We start from the raw sequence: 17,885 nt of genomic DNA on the forward strand, positions 1-17,885 counted from the left end.
TTATTCTTAAACACAAATTTTGGTAGCAAATATTTGCTTAGGTCTGTCCAAGATTTATTTCTTACTAGAGATAAATTGCTGTCGTTAGAGGCCGTTTATTTATTACGTAACACGAATATTTATGAAAAAATGTGTTGTAGGAGTAACAAGCATAACAAAATTTTAATTCCGTCTCCCCTTAAAGCAGTGATGGTTAACCTTTGTGTCACGCACTGGTTTCAAGAATAATCTAGGTAGCTCAGTGTCAAGGCTTACCACCAATGTTTGCAAAACATTAACGACCTGTTTCACTAAAGTGGATTATCCTCAAATTTGGATTATCCACTTCAGTTTTTTATAAATATCTCTAACATTTTAAGAGTTGCAATCTTTTTGATTTTTGTTTACAATAATGTGACCCACCCGTGACAATTCTATTTATTTTGAATTTTGTTGTTCGTTGAGATGCAATAATTATTCAATTTTTCAGTCAAATCTACTAGATTTGCCGCAATCATTGCTATAAATTTGTCAATAATTGAGAACTCAAAATTCCAAATATACGAAAATATAGGTTTAATTGTACTCTGCAAGTATCACATAGTATATCTTTGAAAACTCTCAAAATGTTAAAATTATTTCCAAAAAACTGAAGTGGATAATCCAAAATCGAGGATAATCCACTTTAGTGAAACAGGCCGTGATATTTGAATATTCAACTATCGTCAGGTACTTGCCATTTCTTAATGATTCACGAATAATTCAAGGTCAGATTTCAATATGTATGTAAACAATCATTGAGTAATTTTTGAGATGAATGAAAGTTTTGAGAGTATATTTTGCACATTTTTAGGAATTTCTCACAAAATTAATATTTCAAAAATAATTTTTTCAGTCTTGTTTCATTCGTTGAACTAAGAAGGAATAAAAAAATGGAGAAAGAAATAAAAGATGTAACAGGAAGAAAATATGAAATCAAAATAGTTTGGCCTATGGTGCTGCTAGCTTCTTTCATTGTTTCGGGAATACTCATAGGATTTTATTGTATGTTTTTTGAAAATGTCAGCAGAGCTACTTATATATGGAGTGAGTGTTAAGATTGGAATTTGACAAATTTAGGTGACTAAATTTAAATGAAGTTTAGTGGAGAATTTGAAGTTTCGTGACAGAGTTTGTGTCGCTCGGGATTTAGTGGATAAGCTTACTTTGTTGTGACAGTTTTTATAAGATGTGACATGAACTTTTTATTATTAGTCTGTCAGAAACTATTTTTAAACTTCTATAAACGTGCTTTTAAACGCAAAAATGTGATGGGATTATTAAATAAGAAATTGTCACGGAGTGTATCCTCAAGATTTAACAAATTAACACGTGCCGCATTAAACATTTTTCTTACTTATCTTATTTACTATTATAATTTGCATCTAGTCATCACGTTTTTGTGATCATCGTTGTTGACACATTTCAAATATAAAAATCACAAAAACATTTGTTGAACTTTTTTAACCTAATTCGTTATCAGTTTTAATGCTTTTTGGACACTCGGAAATAAACAATATGAAAAAAAAATGTTGAAAGTCTTTCTGTGCTCTTAATTTGAACGCATTTTTGTCCAATGATCAAAGCACTTAGAGATAGTTTTAAGCAACCAGGCCAATCGATTAATTCAAAAATGCCCTAGATGCCCTAGAAAATAGTAATGCCATAGAAAATAGTAGTAAATTCATATTATGAAGAATCTAGAATTAAGTTGAATGCCCTGTCTAATATTTGATAAGAAGTTTTGTTTGCAAACAATTGTCATCAGTAATGATGTTAATTGCCATTGCTTCAATATTTGAATGAAATAGGACCATTAAGTTGGTAGAATAAATATTACGTCTTAGAAATCAACCCTTGAAAATGAATACAAAAATAATTAAAATCCTTTGGTACCCTTTTAGCTTTAATCGTATTTTTGCTTGGAGGCATTGGAATCGGACCTGGAGCACACCGTTACTTTTGCCATCGTTCTTATAAAACCAGTCGTGGATTGAAAATATTCATGATATTCTGTCAACAAATATCAGGATTAGTGAGAATTTTTTATTCAGCTTTTTTAAGTCTCTTAAAAATTTAATTTTCAGAAATCAATGCATAGCTGGTGTAGAATCCATCGGACTCACCATAAATTTTCGGATACTGACAAAGATCCCACAAATATTAATCGTGGATTTTTCTTTTCGTTTATTGGATGGCTTTTAATAAGACGAACACCTGAATGTAAAACAGAGATGAACAGAATTTACATGTATGATTTGATGGCTGACAGTGATCTAGTTTTTCAATTTAGAAACTATGCATACCTTTACATGACTATAACAATCGGATTTCCCGTAATAATTCCATATTATTTTTGGAATGAATCAATTTTAATTGGATTTGGAATGAACATGTTTAGGTATGGACTAAATATTTTTCAGCAATTTGTTGGAAATAGCTTTCTCCATATGAACGGAAGAAGGCCATACGACAAATCATTCTCAGCAATTGACAATGTACTATACAACATAATCACACTTGGTGAAGGATACCACAACTTTCATCATGCATTTCCATTCGATTATCGCAGCAATGAACTCTTTGAGCTTTCACATTTAGCGTCATTAACGAATTTTTATATTAATGCATTGGCAGCTATAGGATTGATATACGATAGAAAATTTGCACCACCACATATGATTGCTAGAAGGGTTGCAAGAACTGGAGATGGAAGTCACATTTTGTCTAAATCAAATTCAACAGACAACACTTTATGGGGTTATGGGGATCCTGACATGCATCCTGATGAAAAACGAGATTTAGAAAATGTGGAAAATTTGGAAAAGATTGTGAAAATTCAAAGTATTACAACAGTTATTAAGAAATATAGAATATAGTGAGTTTTGGAAATATTGTGACTTTATTTATATGTATATGATTATTATAGCAGGAATGAACTAAAGTAAACTTTCAAATATTATGGATATAATCATTCCATCATAAAGATTTGACTTTAAAATGAAAAGTGTAATTGTTCAAACTGTGTGATGCGGCACACCAGTGCGCTTCCGAAAGTCATATGCGATTTTGGTCGTTGATTAGTCGTGTGTCTCAGCACAAAAAAGTTTGGACAACACTGATTCAAACAAACTGGTTTTTGCTCAAAAAATCAAGGTTAAATTCCTATTATTTACCTTTCATCCATGAATGGACTGTTTAGCATTTTCGTTGATGTGGATTGTTCATTCATTTTGTTGAGCATTTATTTATATTTTGTTGAGAAATTATTGTCAAGAGAATTATTATTACTTATTCTTTTATTATTGAAACGATCTTACTCAGAGGTGGAAAACCTTTTATTTTTCGCGACAAACCTTGATTCTAAGCTTCATCTGAAACCGCACACGGCATACGGCGGATAAAATTTTTAAAACATTTTGTGGACACACTAATGTGCCCCGGCACAAAGGTTGATCACCACTGATTCATAATCATCAGTTAAAATTTTGTTCAAAACTATATTAACTTAAAAAACTGTAAACTTAGTGTAAAAATCTTAATTATAGTTCTTAAAAATTATTTTGGCCATATTCTTATCACTTTTGCTTTGATCGGGATCTGCCCATCCCCAGATATTCGTTTGGGTGCTATCACCCGTTCTCTTTTTCCGCTTGTCAACAATTTCTTTATTAACAGTCTTTAAATCATACGCCCATCCTATTTTCGCCATAAAATCAATAAACATTGTTGTTAAATTTAATCGATAATTGCCAAGTTCTGCCGTCTGTGAAATTAAAGACATTATTATGACTGATTTATGACACCCTTTATATAAATTCATTACTTTATAGTCCCATGGGAAAACATGATGATAATTATGCCAACCTAAGATATTAAATATTAAAATTTGTTAAAATCATAAATTATATCAACCAACCTTCTCCGAGTGCTATTATAGACACAAAAACATTTTGTGATGCTAATATTGACCTAATTTGAATTTTAATTAAATGAATTTATTATTTGAATAAATAGCCAATGCGGTTATTAAGCCACTTACTTGTCATAAGGTTTGTGTCCCCAAATGTGTGCAAGACTGTTGACACACCATGTGATATTCAGAACAGCAGCATATCGCAGACAGGTCGGTATGAGCCAAGAATTCCATAAACTTTCATTCCAAAAATAGTATGGAATATAAGTAGGGAGAATAAAGCAGAATAATACAAACATCCATAAACCATGGTTTTTCTGAAACATTACAAAACTGTCATTTTCCAAGTCAGATAAGTCAACTCTCTTTCCAGCAGCAATAACATGAGGATGCTTCTTTATCATTAACCATCCACAATGTGAGAAAAAGAAACCTCTCGTTGCATTATGTGGATCTGCATCTGTGTCGCTGAATTTATGATGAATACGATGGTCACGACACCAATGAAATAGTGAATTTTGAAATGCAATTGTATTGAAAATAACCAACATTAATTTAAGTGGCCATTTTGCTTCAAATGTACGATGAGTCCATAGACGGTGAGCGCCTGCTGTTATACCCAAACCACTGGCTATGTATAGTACATAAGCTGTTAAAAAGAGAAATAATTATTATTTAGTAATTTAGTTTGTGATTGTGAACTAATTGCAATATGCTGCTTGTCTGGTTGCTGGTTGAGAAAACTGATTTCTGCACTTAAGGTACATGACGTAGAAAAAACAAAATTCGGGTTACTCTAGCCCCATACCAGAGTTAGATGGGATTTTTGCCATTTCTACGCGACGTGCTTTCCAGGAATCAATCCAAAAATGCGCTTTATCACTAACTTTTTCAACCTAATTAAGAGTCTTCCATAAACAGTTTAATTAATTCGTTTCTTCTTTTACATATGAATTTTAATTATTTCAAGTACCGAAAAATAATGTTTGCCACTTCGCATGTCCTGTTATTGCTAAATATGCACCATAAACTGCTTGAACATGCAGAAAACTTATCATGAACATATTAAACCACTTGTATTCAAATGTTCTCTCCGCCGCAATTTTTCTCGGTTGTTTTTTTAATTCACAATCCTCTGCTTCTGCTTCATTCTCATATAAAATACCATTTTCATACACAACACTTTCGTTTGATGATTCTCGAAATGCCATTTGTTGTTTTCTCTTTGATTCCACAAATAAAAATGAACATTTATTAATTGAATTGAGTGAGTTAAATATTCTTTTGACTTAATCGTTAAAGTTAATCGATTCTGTTTTGTTTTTGTACAATTTGTAATTTTGGTAGTTCAATCATTTGGATTAAAAGTTAATCAATTTAATTATTTATTTTTATAAATAAGAACCCCCATTTGCACGTTTATTTTTGAACTGAAATCACCTGCCTGGTAAACACATGGCTTAGAATTGATCAAAAATCCTGGGCCTAGACTACTTAATTCTAGCTCGAAATTAATATTGAAAATACTCAGGGAAAAATGGAATGATTAACATGTTCCAGTTTCTAAAATTTTAGTGTCACTTTACATTCTTTGGAATATTAATCAGAAGCGTATTCAGGGAGAAAGGAAATTGAGGATCTAACCCCTAATCCCGATCACCTTTTGGAAAAAATTCTTCAACTTCCTCAAAATACGTAAGAAAAATCACAAAAACCCCCTAAATTTTTGCAATTCATGCAATTGAATTTCAATTTCGCCTGACAAGGCTGCGCTCTTGATACACACATGATACGAGTTTTCATTAACAATATCATAGAACGATACATGTGATAAAGTGGAATCAATAACCTTAATTAATAACCTTTTACAGGATTTTCAGAAATGCATGTAAATGATAAGCTTCACGTGACACATATACGATGTAAAATGTTTTTGCAAATTGTTATTGCTGTACAGTGTCAAATGACATTTTAATATGAATTAATTTAGCAAACAAATAAACAAACAAATATATGAATTTTTAATGAACCTTATTTAAATTACTGAAATTATGAAATAAATGATGAAAGTTTATTTAAGGTCAATTTAAAATATAAATGAGAATCATCTCTTAGTTACTTACTTTGCTGGTCGTATACATCAATTTCGATCCATGACCTCTCTTACATATCTTATAAAGCTGGTTCTATCGTTGGCTTCCTTCAGTCAATTTTCAATACCATTCTTCTCATGATATAGCTAGTTCATATCTTCAGGGCGTATAAGCTTGGGATAAGTGTCTTACGCATGAAATATCATCAAAATGATTGAAAAGCGTTAATGGAAGTTAAATAGGGATGGTTGAGCAACTATGATTGAATTTTGAAAAGCTTAAATCTAACTTTAGTTTCAACTCCATCAAGTTAACATCATTTTATAAATACATAAGTTACATTAAATTAAAACAGAAAAATATAAATCACAAAATAAATTTCAAGGAATAACCAAAATCTTATTACTGACATTTTATTTCTTTTACCAACTTCTAATTAAACAGCAAAATTCTATTAAAATTAAACAAACCAACTTAAAACTACAAAATCTTCTTCAGAATCCACCCGTACTTTATTAACAACCATAGAAACAGTCAAAAGCTACATCAAAAAAATCCTTCAAACTTTTATATTTTCTCTTCACTTTACTCTTTCAAGCTGAAAATATGTATAAAAAATCACTCAATCCTCAAAATAATAATCTTTTCATTTTAATTACAATCTTCATTTCATTAATTTTATTCATCAGCAAACCCTCGAGTTACATAATATTCTACACCCATTCATGCTGAGCATCTCTGAATGTTAAATATGAAAAATACAAAACCAAATATTGCTGTAGATAAAAGCAATAAAATCAAGGAGAAATTGTATTTTTTGGAATGGGAAAAAGAATTTTTGGTTTTAATTTTTCGCACAAAATCTGTTTTTATGGGTACATGAGAAAATGAGCACATAAGACTCGTTTTAATGGAGAATTATAGTCTTGTAAGTGTTAAATTGTATTTAGTATGTTAAAGCGCACTTCTGAAGAGTTATTTAGAGAATGCTTTTTAGTACTAAAGTATACAGTTCATACCCAGCAACAAAACAATTGAATTCCACGGATCAGATCTGACGAATTTGATTTGTAAAAACTTGATAAAAACCAAAAATTCAAAACGAATTTTTTTAATGACGAAACCTCAAAAACATCAACTTTTTGCTGTTGCTTGCTATTTTCATGCTAAAATATTACACATTCTCATGTGCTAACGTTGGCAAACAGCAAAAAGCAGAAAAAATCCTTCTCGAACATAAAACAACAAGATATGATGCTACTATTGTTGATGATGATGAGATTTTTTCGTATGTTCGACGAGCGCGTATATCATAAAAGACACAATATTCACAAAAAAATGAAACATTTTCGTTGTCATGTCTCACTTTTTAGTACTAATGCTATTTATTCTGTACATTTTTTTGCATATCTAAGTCTCTTAAAAATATAGGTTGATGTGTATGTGTTAAGGAAGTGAGAAGAAGAATAAAAGCAAATTGCATTTTTACGATCTCCTGTGTCATACAATTTTTTTGGCTAACCTTTCAACCTTCTGTTTAGCTGTGATATTCATTCATCATATAAATTACACTTTTATGTTCAGTCTTTCTTTCAAGCATCATGCTCTTTCCTTTAGTAGGACTTTTTATTGACATACATCTGAATTATGAAGATGGGTATCGATAATTTGTCTTAATGTCAATGTCTGATGCTTTATAAATTTTTCTAGAAAAATGTTTGGAATATATTATTTTGTTTTCTTTGCATGTTCTGACGGACATTATTAAAAAAGAAAACAATTCTGTTTTTGATCCAAATTAAGTTAATATATTTTATATGGAAAAGTCAATTCAAGTCTCCACAAACAAAATTCAAGCATTTTTATAAAATATTTTCCACCTATCATTTTATAAGTCAGAAAGCAATCGATCAAAATTCCGCCACCAGGCCGGTTGAATAGACTTTTAATATATCTTTGCACTTGACATTTGGTTAGCTTTAAAGTCAGACTTTGGCTTCCGTAACGTAATACGTTCTGGATTGCATAACGTAATATGTAAACGGCTCTCTAGTGCTATTATGGAAAGTCCAAAAATGCGTCGAAAAAACTTAAATCTGCAAAAAATTATTTTATTCGCATTTATCATAAATTTTTTTATGCATGTATTTGTAAATGTGCTTTTTGCCACAAGCATGAACGAATCGCACACATAAAGTGTCTTCAAAAAAGCTAAACGTTGAATTCGTAAAGTGGCAAAATGTGATTTGAATATTTTTTTTCCTCTCTCTTCTCTGTTACAACAACCTAACGACACAATTTTCATATGAGTTATTCACATAAAAAAATGTGGATGTGAAGAAGAGAAAAAAAAGTTCCATAAATGACTTCATTAATCATGCGGGCCATTTCCAACAAGCACTTTATAAATGTCTATATACGAATTTGCATAATAAAAATTTAAGAGAAGAGATCAAAGGTTCCGTTCGAAGAAATTCTTCTTAAGGGTTGTAAAGAAAATCCGTCTTTTTTTTCGAAAAAAAAAATATGGAAAAGTTTATGCTGCAATTTATGGGAAAAATTTTATTTCATAGACCTCAAGCTTTTAAAATATGTCAAGTATAGGAAACACTTTGAGATTTATTTTGATTCTTTCTCTTCTTTATATTTATTTTTCAAAACGCCCCTTTTTTTATTAAGGATGACTGAAGTTGTTACGCATTTCTATAAGCAACAGTAAATGGTAATGATGCTAATAACAATAATAAAAGCAAATGATCCCTTTTTTCCATACGCTTTCCCAATTTCCTCGTTCAAAATATATATATTTTGGAATTTCAAATAACAATGTGCTGCGTAATTTGTGCTAGATTTGTAAAAAGATTTGCAATGCATTTTTGGCACTGATTTTTAAAAAATGAGATACTTTGGTTGTACATTTTATGCTTTAAACTCAACCAGAGTCTCTTCCGCATAAAAAAAGAGAACATTTCAACTTGATTGATCGATGGCTACATCTCTTGGTTCCGATAATAAATATTAAAATATGTATAAATTGTTGTATTTTTGAGTAATTTACAGTTAAGTTCTAATATACCGTTTTCATTTTTTAATAAAAATACACAGAACATAATCTTCTATAAAATCGAATTTACAAGATTTCTTCAGACAGAAAATCCAAAGAAGAAGAAGAAAAACTTAAATTTTCTGTTTCACACAGCAGCAATCAAGCACGACAATTTGGGAAAAATAAGAAGAAAAATCGAAAAAGGGGTTGAATATGAAGGAAAAATCACATACACAAGCACACTTTTGAATACTCCAGGGAGTAGTTTTCCTAATAAGATTAATTTCTTAAATCAACAAAAACGAAAAGCGTAGGTCAACCGAAAAGTTCGAAACTTTATCCCAAAAATTTCTCGATTTTTACACTTCAAAAGTTTTTACTAAATAGTCCTTAATATAAAATGATACAAAAATATATTTTTTGAATTCCTTGTAAAGAATTTATTTAAAAACCAGAAAAGTGAGAATCAGTGTGGTTTTACTGCTTCATTAAATGGTATGTATTGCATTTGAATGCATGCTCTATTTCAACCAGGCAAATGTATAGTTAGATCCAAAAGGCAGCCACTCGATAAAAGCAATCAAATCTGCAAATTAACTGTCACTTGGTTCTAAGTATACAGCCGATTTGTCGCAGTGGTGGTAATATTTTAAAATGTGTCGATTCTGCTTAAATTTCTTTAAAAATCACCCTAAGGATTAAACACATAGATAATTGCCAATAAAATTTGGTAAAATTGAAAGGGCACAAAAAGGGGTTCGTTCATCTTTCATTCTTAAGAAATGCCACAATTTTTTTGTAATCCTTTGAGAGAAATGAACATAAATTTTGTCATTGTATATACGACCGTTTTTTTAAGGGGTGAAAGAGGAAATAAGAAGAAAAAGTAGTGGAACATTGATGAAGATTTCTTATGATTTTTATTGCGAATGTATCGAGCTAATAACAAGAAAAAAAGGCAAGGGACAGATAACAAACGGATAGGATATTAAAATGAAATGGTTTTTAATTTAAAAATGGATTTACTTTTAATCTCTCCTTTTTAGTAATGCTCGGATGAGTTTTAATGGCACTTTAATAGACTTTTATTATTATAATTACAAAATTAAAGAAAAATACTTAGTAAATGGATTAATGACTGAATGAACAGTGATAAATTTTAATTCATTTTCTTGTTTTATTTCAGATCCTCTTTCTTCACGAAAACAAATTTTTGTTTGAGATATTTGATTACGATAGCATCCGCTGTTAAAAAATATTTAGATTGAATTTTTTCTTAGAAAATAAGTAATAATTTTGAACAAAACTTTTAACGATTTTGATGTTTTAATCGTCGTGACAAAATTAAATACAATTTAAAAGGACTTAAGTGCATCCTTGTGCAATAATGCATAAAAAGATGGTTTTAATTTGCCAGACAAAGAGATAGGCCAAGAGCTCAATAAGACGGAATTATTTGTTCAAATTCGAGCTTTTTACGATGTCTGGTTGCTGAGATATTGAATCTCATTAAGTCAGTCGATCAAAGTGTATCAACTATTAGCGTCTTTTTTCCCGAAAATTTGCTAAATATTCATAATTTTTTGTGTATTATTATCATAAATTTTGAACCATGCAAATCAAATAAAAGTCACAAACTATGTTCATAATCCGAAATGAATTATCATTTTTGCGGATTACTATAAAATTTTGTATTCGGTTACCAGTCTTGCGGTAAACATTTTAAGCGACATCATCTATTAACATCATATGAAAACCCATCCATATCCGAAAATTCAATGATTGCGTAAAACTACGTGAGAGTTAGATGAACGTGATTTTCTGAAAACAATTTCCGGGTGTTGCGTAAATGGAAGGAAATTTCAAGCCATAGAAGTGAATATTGTATGCTGTCGTATGAAGAAGTAAAAAAAAATGAGATGACATTATTTAGATTATACAAGAAATGAAAATCTTACCGCTAACTCGCACAAACAGATTTGTGTCGATAATTCTTCTTGTTTTCATGCTCTTTCTGCCTTACGTTTATCTTCTCGCTTCCATAAGCATTTATGTATATTTACTAAGAAACGTGGTTCCTTTAAAATACGGGTGATAATATTTAAATATATGTAGAAGTGAAAACAGCACCTGCGAAATTATGTACATAAACATTCACCCTCATCATACGCAAGTAGAAGCAAAAATTTTGACTAATAATAACAAAGGTAACCGCCGTAGCTAAAAGCTTTTTAGGAAGTAATGTGAATGCGAAAAAATCAAGTATGTACAAAATTACTATGTTTTTATCTTATGCATGAAAATCATGTCAATCAGCGGCAAGAAGCTAAAGTGCCTTGATAGCTCAGTTTCCATATTACGGGTCACAAAAGTAAGAATTGGATTTGTACTTCCAATCTCCCGGATTTTCACGGAAAACCCTAACAAGTTGGAAATTTTTATCCAAAAAGGTGGAAACGAGGATAGTTTGACCCACTCTGAATACGCCTTTGCTTTCAAAAATTAAAAAATTCATTGTATTGAGTCAAATTTTATTCTTACTCTTTTTTTGTATTTCCGTCCATTATTTCATTTCAAAATCTAACCTGTCTCGTCACAAACTTGTTAACTAACGTAGCAAAAACAAAGCATGTCAATCTTGAAAAATCCGCTTAAAAATTTAAATAAAAAAAATCCAACTACCTAAAATAAAGACAAGAAAAGGATGAAAAAAAAAATCATTTCGATGGTGTCAAAGAAGCAAAGCAGTTTAAGCGACATTTTCGTTGTCATCATCATCGTCAGACATTCAACATGTCTTCAACAGGATATTAAGTCGGATGTTGTGAATGAATAGCGTTGATTGAAAATTAAATTTTTTTTTCACTTCTTTTCAACAAGCCATGAATATTGGGAGGAAATTTCGTTAATATTGAAAATTTTTTGCTCAAATTATTTAACAAGCGAACGAGAGAGGCAATTGTAGACGATGACGATGATGAGAAGGCTAATCGTCGATTATTTCATATCCGATTAAAGTAACAGGCGACAGACGCATACAAGCTGTGTCTAAAGAGATTTAGGAAGGAGCCAACCGATTAAAAAATTGAGGATGTGGAATTGAGCAGCGTGACTGAGTTTTCTACTAAAAAACAAGGTTGGTTTAAATGATCAAACATTGAGATCCAGAGCTAAGACTATAATTCAAGACTAATATTTGTCTAAATAGTGGGAGAGTGTCAGACTTCTATACTTACTAGATATATAGTTTAAGGTGCGATCTGAAAAATTCATTTGACGACACTACTGCCGGCAGTCTACAAAAAAGGTTGTGAGCTGCGTTCTAATGATTCGAAAAAGGATAAGTTTAAAGTTTCTCCAGTCGAATTTCGAATCAATGACTGTATTCAAATATAAACTGTATATATACTGGGTTGATGTTGAATAAATAGGTATCGAAGTTCTAAAACATTTTGCCACCGAGACAATTCAACTCACTATCGTATCATTAGTAAGTCTCCTTAAAAAGCAGAAATTCCCTCACCTTGATACTACATTCATATAAAGAACTAGTTGGGAAAATTTGCTTTCTACAAATATTTATAGAAATAGAATCATATTCGTTCTATATTTATCAAATTCACATTTAAATGCACACATAAATCATATATATTGAATAAAATTTTCAACAGAAAAGCCCACCTTCAATTAAAAAAATGCCAAATTAAATTTTCTCAGTTGCAAATTGAAAATGAAGAAGAAAAACCAGCAACATTGGGTTGCCTGAAGGCTTTCAATGAGAAACTATAATGTTTGTTATGGAAACATTTTCATTTAAAAGTGCTGTAAAATTATAATAAATTTTATTTTATTCTCAACGGAAATTGGTGCTTACCCGATCGACACAAATTATTCATGGAAGCTAAGTGACTGTCATATGCGTTCATGTGACGATTTTCATGTCAATTGTCAACAGAATTGTCATTTGGTTGCCATGTGACCTCCATTTGAATGTCATGAAAAACGTGTGTGGATCGGCTTAGAAATATCAAAATCAATAAAAACATACTTTGTTGAGTGCTGATAAGACTTTTGGAAAATATGTTACATGCCAAATAATATTCAATAATATTAAGAATTTGGAGAAAACGTTAATTAAGCGTTTGATTTTATGGTAATGAATTATATTTATAGTCGAAAAGTTTTCTTAAAGTCTTAATTTTCAAGGACAAATTCTAAAAATAATCCTCTAAACTTATTATTATGAATCGACACGACACTATAGTTCAGTGGTTGGCAACCTGTGTGTCCCGACACACTAGCATACCACCAAAAAAGTTTGGATATGCCTTAATCGTATTCTCTATGTAGATTCGATCAAGGCTTCCCGTCAATATGTAAAAGGTTGTCAATCAATGCTTTTGTTAAGCACAATCATGAAATTATTTCACTGAAACATACACACCCACTTAAATGAAACGTACACATTGTTTCATTACTCTTAGAACGATAATTCACAACTGCTTCATTTCATTTGATAACCTCAGAATGATCATTTTTTTGTTTTGAATTGTTTTTATAAATTAAAAAAAGACTTTTTTGCACCTGTGAACACAATCAACTAGTACGTTAAGTGTAGTAGATAGAAAAAACAAATGTGCAAATGTGTCGGCAGAAACTATTTTTTTATTTGACGCTATTGTTATAATAAGAACAATTCGGGTGCTGACGAAGAGAAGTTTAATATTTTAATATTTATTGTGTGATGATGATATCAGGTGACAACAGTTTTGTGTAAGTTTGGAGTTTACTGTAAGTATTTTTAGAATATTAATTGAATTGACACTACCTACGATTTGTTTTGCTTATCGCAATAGTTTTGGCGAAAGTAAATAATTGAAAGGTTTACAATAAAAGCATTCATTATGATAAATAGCTCCTCTACTACTATAGTGACTTGGTGGCAGAATGGTTTATTACTTCTATATTTAATTATAACAATCCCTGATTGACAGGAAATTATATTCGTATTATATGTTGTGAACACGCGCCTTACAGTCTTCCTTTGTAGACTTCAGGCAATGATGTCATCAAAGGAGTGATATTGATTCCACTATAAAATGTAGATCTACTGAGTTCATAGGGTACAGCGTACCTTCACACGTTAAACCGCTAAGCACCCAATCGCCTTAGCGCACCTTTGGATCTCAATGATGTGAATTTCTAAAGATTTTGTTGGGTAACCTTTAAAGAAATCTTCAAATTAAAAGATATATGAAAAAAGATCTCGAATGAATTTGTTATCAACTAAATTTAGATTCTCTATAGAAACTTGCCAGATACAAAAGTAATTTCTCAGAAATATTCAATATATATCCTCTGACGCAGTACATCAAAACAATTTATTAGAAAACATATGGAGTGAACCAATAACTATTTTTCTCGTTAGTGAGGCGATAAACAGACGTCATTTAAAGTAAATTGACTAAATGAGAGACATCTCAATACAAAATGAATTTATCTTTTCCAGTCACAAGCAGACAGTGAAGACAGTTAGTCATAGTTCAACGCGAACTTCATAAACTTCCACACAAAATGAGGAGCAACATCGTGTCGAAAATAGTTCAAGTGTGTGCTCTTAGCCTTCTGATAATACCAAATTCATCATGGAGTTTATTCGAGGGCTGTGACGAAAGTTACAATCTTGACACAGATGAAAACATAAAAATTTTATCGCATTCAACCTTGAATGTCAAAAATGTGTCATCATGTCGTTACATCATCGCTGCACCGCCAAATTATGTCGTTAAAGTTACTTGTGAGCTTAAATTTGATCAACTAGACTCAACATTTTGTCGTACAAAACGTTTTTTTGTGTCAGTTGATGGAATATCCAGCTTGAATCATGCACATAATTTTTGCAATAAAAATGGAACAATAAGAATCATCAGACGACGAAGTGTTATGAATCGTTTAGTTATGGCTTATGTTTCGAAACGTGATCTTGAGGATGAAACATTTACGTGCACAGCATGGAGAGTTAAATCCAAATGTGAATGCGGTTGGTCCAGGCGAGTGCGTATATTTAATCAATTTCTTGTGCAATTGACATTTCAAATGTTCAATTTTCAAATTTTTATGTGTCTACCATACAACTCAATGTCCTATTGTTCTTCTTGTAGGCGCGAATTTACAATGGTGAAAATGCACAAATGCATGAATTCCCATCAATGATTGCACTTGTTGCCATATCCCTTAATAAAGTATTTTGCGGTGGTGTCATAATAAGCGAAAAATATGGGTTGACTGGCGCTCATTGTTTTAATGAACCGGAATATTCTAATTTTACAAATATTGCTGCGTATGTCGGAGAACATGATTTGAGTACACCAAATGAAACCATTTATACAGAATCATATGAACTGGAACATTATATGCAGCATGAAGGTTATTCAGAAGATTCGTTTACACAAGACTATGACATTGCATTGATAAAATTTAAAAAGCCTATTGCATTCAATCTTGCTGTTGGCCCTGCATGTCTACCATTCAATTATGACCATGAGTAAGTGAGCTTGTTGAAATGAAATGATATGAGCTTCTGGTGTTCTATATTATAAGAATAGAACGAAATGAATAAATGATGAGAATAGGATTGCAATGGATAGGAAGTTACAAAACTTTTAAGGTCATTGGCCCAATGTGAAAATATTTAAAACTACTAAAACATTAATCTAGTAATCTTCTTGAAAATTAAACTATTAATCAGCATTCAATATGGTAAAGTGTGTCTTGACAAAATGTCAAGTTATTAACTAAATCTACGGTCGACTAATTACATTTCCTACGGAACGTTACCTAGAATATGCCATTAGACGATCATAGGTTTAATTGCTAACTAGATATTATGTCAAATTGTTCGCTCGGGAATTTTCAATCCTTGCATTCAAAAAATTTTCATCACGACAATTCAACCAGAACCGAACAAAAGAGACAAAAAATATGAAAAAAATTCAAACCATCATTTTCATTTTCAGAACATTTGATACAAATTACGTGTTTGCAATTGGATTTGGATACCTCCAATTCTTCAGTCAAGAACAAGCAAAAATTCTACAGAAAGTTTCATTACAAATATTACCAGCAAATAAGTGCAAAGACTCTGAAATAAATCCTAGTAAAATGTGCACATTTGAGCAAAATAAAGACAGTTGTATATCCGACAGCGGTGGTCCATTGATTCTATTCATAAAAGGACGACAATATGTTATTGGTTTAATTAGTTATGGAATAGGCTGTGGGACACCTTATCCATCGGTTAATACTCGAATCACATCATATATTCCATGGATATTAAAGAATACTTACGATGATACGATATGTCGGATTTGATAAGAACTTTAAACAAATCAATAATAGGACAATGTAAAAAAATCAGGGAATTTTGTAATTTATTGACAAATAAAATGTGAATTAGTTTTACTGAAATGTAGCTGCTATGATTTTTCATCTTTTCTTTTTATCAACATTCGCAGTCAACTTTGAATTTGTGTAGACTCGACTCTGTAAAGAATTAAAGTCGACTTTGAGCTCTGCTTCCTTACCAGCATAGTCAAAATGTTATCTGAATCTTTACGACCCATTTATGATTTTAGCTTTTTATTTAAATTATGAAATGAATAGCGGAGGATGCATACGAGAATATGAGGCATGAAATGACATCATTGGCCTAAGTAGTGAAGCATTGATCTTACGTGTTAAAGTTCTTGGGTTCAATCCCAGGTCATGTCTTGTATTCTAAACTATTTTTCCATTTCGCAATTCTAGTTACGAAGCTCAGTTTGTGTGTTAAGTGCAGGTTTGTAGTCTTTGTCCGCACGTACCAACCAGTTTATAGAGAGACAAACCAAAAAATAATTCTCGCAATTCGAATTAAGACTCAAAAACATGCTAAAAAGTTATATACATCAGCAGATAAGAGAAATGTGAGATTGCAGTACAATGATGATAAAATTGGATGTTCATCACACGCTTATTGAGCAATTTAGATTTTTTTCCATGCGATGAAAAAAAATGAAAATGAAAATTTTATTAAACTCTGTAACTTTTCTTTACTCACTGCTCCCCTTTATTGACGTTGTATCCCAACCCCATGTCGATCTCAATTTTCATTTTGATGCCGTTATTATGATTGAAAAATGTACACGAATGAGAAAGATTCTATGAAAAAAAAGAGAATAATGATGGACATGATAATCTAGGGAGGATGCCAACAATACCCAAAGGATTCATAAATCTTGTCAAATAATAATGACGGGACGGTGGCATTTCCGCTTTTCTTTTTTTCATGACATTATCATGATGTAGTATGGCAAATATTGTCTGTAATAAAATAAAATTGTAGCTCTATAACATATGATGATGTCTATCCTACTACAAAATCCATGTGATGAAAATGAGAGGTTAACGGTGAAAGATTGAGTATAGTAAATAGTTTAGATGACATGATAATGGAAAAACTTTTCCTATTTATTTCTGGCTCACATTATCCCTTTTATTCCTTGACCATAAATTATTTTTCAGCCTTTCGGACAAAAACTTTTCTTATTTTTAGGCAGTGATGGGCAACTTTTTTTATGCCACGGTACACTTCGGTGGTAAGCCAAGATCGATACCGCACACGTTATGCAATTCATCACATTTCTGAAAAATTTATAATGTGCCTCGGCATACAGGTTGCCCAAAAATATTTTAAGGGGTAAATTTACTGGTCATAAGTCCAACTTAAATAATGCTATTTAAGTTTATAGAAAACTTTTTTCTTGATCAATTG

The 17,885-nt window shown here is 31.1% G+C and overlaps 3 protein-coding genes across 13 annotated transcripts; 2 read left to right on the forward strand and 1 right to left on the reverse strand.

Moving 5' to 3' along the window:
- The first annotated feature begins 891 nt into the window (after window positions 1-891).
- On the forward strand, window positions 892-4,240 carry LOC139096129 (acyl-CoA Delta12-desaturase-like). 2 transcript variants are annotated; one of them, XM_070647778.1, is made up of 3 exons: window positions 892-1,065; window positions 1,923-2,053; window positions 2,106-4,240. In XM_070647778.1, exons 1-3 carry the CDS (start codon window positions 912-914, stop codon window positions 2,895-2,897), a joined length of 1,077 nt encoding a protein of 358 aa, XP_070503879.1. In that variant the 5' UTR covers window positions 892-911; the 3' UTR covers window positions 2,898-4,240. The 2 variants fall into 2 exon arrangements, with proteins under 2 accessions (XP_070503879.1, XP_070503880.1); XM_070647779.1 differs by lacking the exon at window positions 1,923-2,053 and having other exon boundaries at window positions 893-1,065.
- Window positions 3,499-13,589, reverse strand: LOC139096128 (acyl-CoA Delta(11) desaturase-like). Of its 9 annotated transcripts, none has more exons than XM_070647770.1 (7): window positions 13,122-13,589; window positions 11,032-12,895; window positions 6,058-10,962; window positions 4,908-5,157; window positions 4,061-4,583; window positions 3,938-3,990; window positions 3,499-3,885 (listed from the first exon to the last, which is right to left on the reverse strand). In XM_070647770.1, the coding sequence occupies exons 3-7, from the start codon at window positions 6,073-6,075 to the stop codon at window positions 3,557-3,559; spliced, it is 1,173 nt and encodes a 390-aa protein (XP_070503871.1). In that variant the 5' UTR covers window positions 6,076-10,962; window positions 11,032-12,895; window positions 13,122-13,589; the 3' UTR covers window positions 3,499-3,556. The 9 variants fall into 9 exon arrangements, with proteins under 9 accessions (XP_070503871.1, XP_070503872.1, XP_070503870.1 ...); XM_070647771.1 differs by having other exon boundaries at window positions 11,032-11,203; window positions 12,948-13,589; XM_070647769.1 differs by having other exon boundaries at window positions 12,948-13,589.
- A 140-nt stretch (window positions 13,590-13,729) lies between these two features.
- LOC139096126 (venom serine protease-like) lies at window positions 13,730-16,544 on the forward strand. Of its 2 annotated transcripts, none has more exons than XM_070647766.1 (4): window positions 13,730-13,864; window positions 14,583-15,127; window positions 15,235-15,617; window positions 16,090-16,544. In XM_070647766.1, exons 2-4 carry the CDS (start codon window positions 14,648-14,650, stop codon window positions 16,442-16,444), a joined length of 1,218 nt encoding a protein of 405 aa, XP_070503867.1. In that variant the 5' UTR covers window positions 13,730-13,864; window positions 14,583-14,647; the 3' UTR covers window positions 16,445-16,544. The 2 variants fall into 2 exon arrangements, with proteins under 2 accessions (XP_070503867.1, XP_070503868.1); XM_070647767.1 differs by having other exon boundaries at window positions 13,739-13,846.
- The last annotated feature ends 1,341 nt before the right edge of the window (window positions 16,545-17,885 follow it).

The sequence above is a fragment of the Chironomus tepperi genome, unplaced genomic scaffold (assembly GCF_022539635.2).
Source record: "Chironomus tepperi strain 1889 unplaced genomic scaffold, CSIRO-AGI_Ctep_v1 contig_376, whole genome shotgun sequence".
Lineage (NCBI taxonomy): Eukaryota > Metazoa > Arthropoda > Insecta > Diptera > Chironomidae > Chironomus > Chironomus tepperi.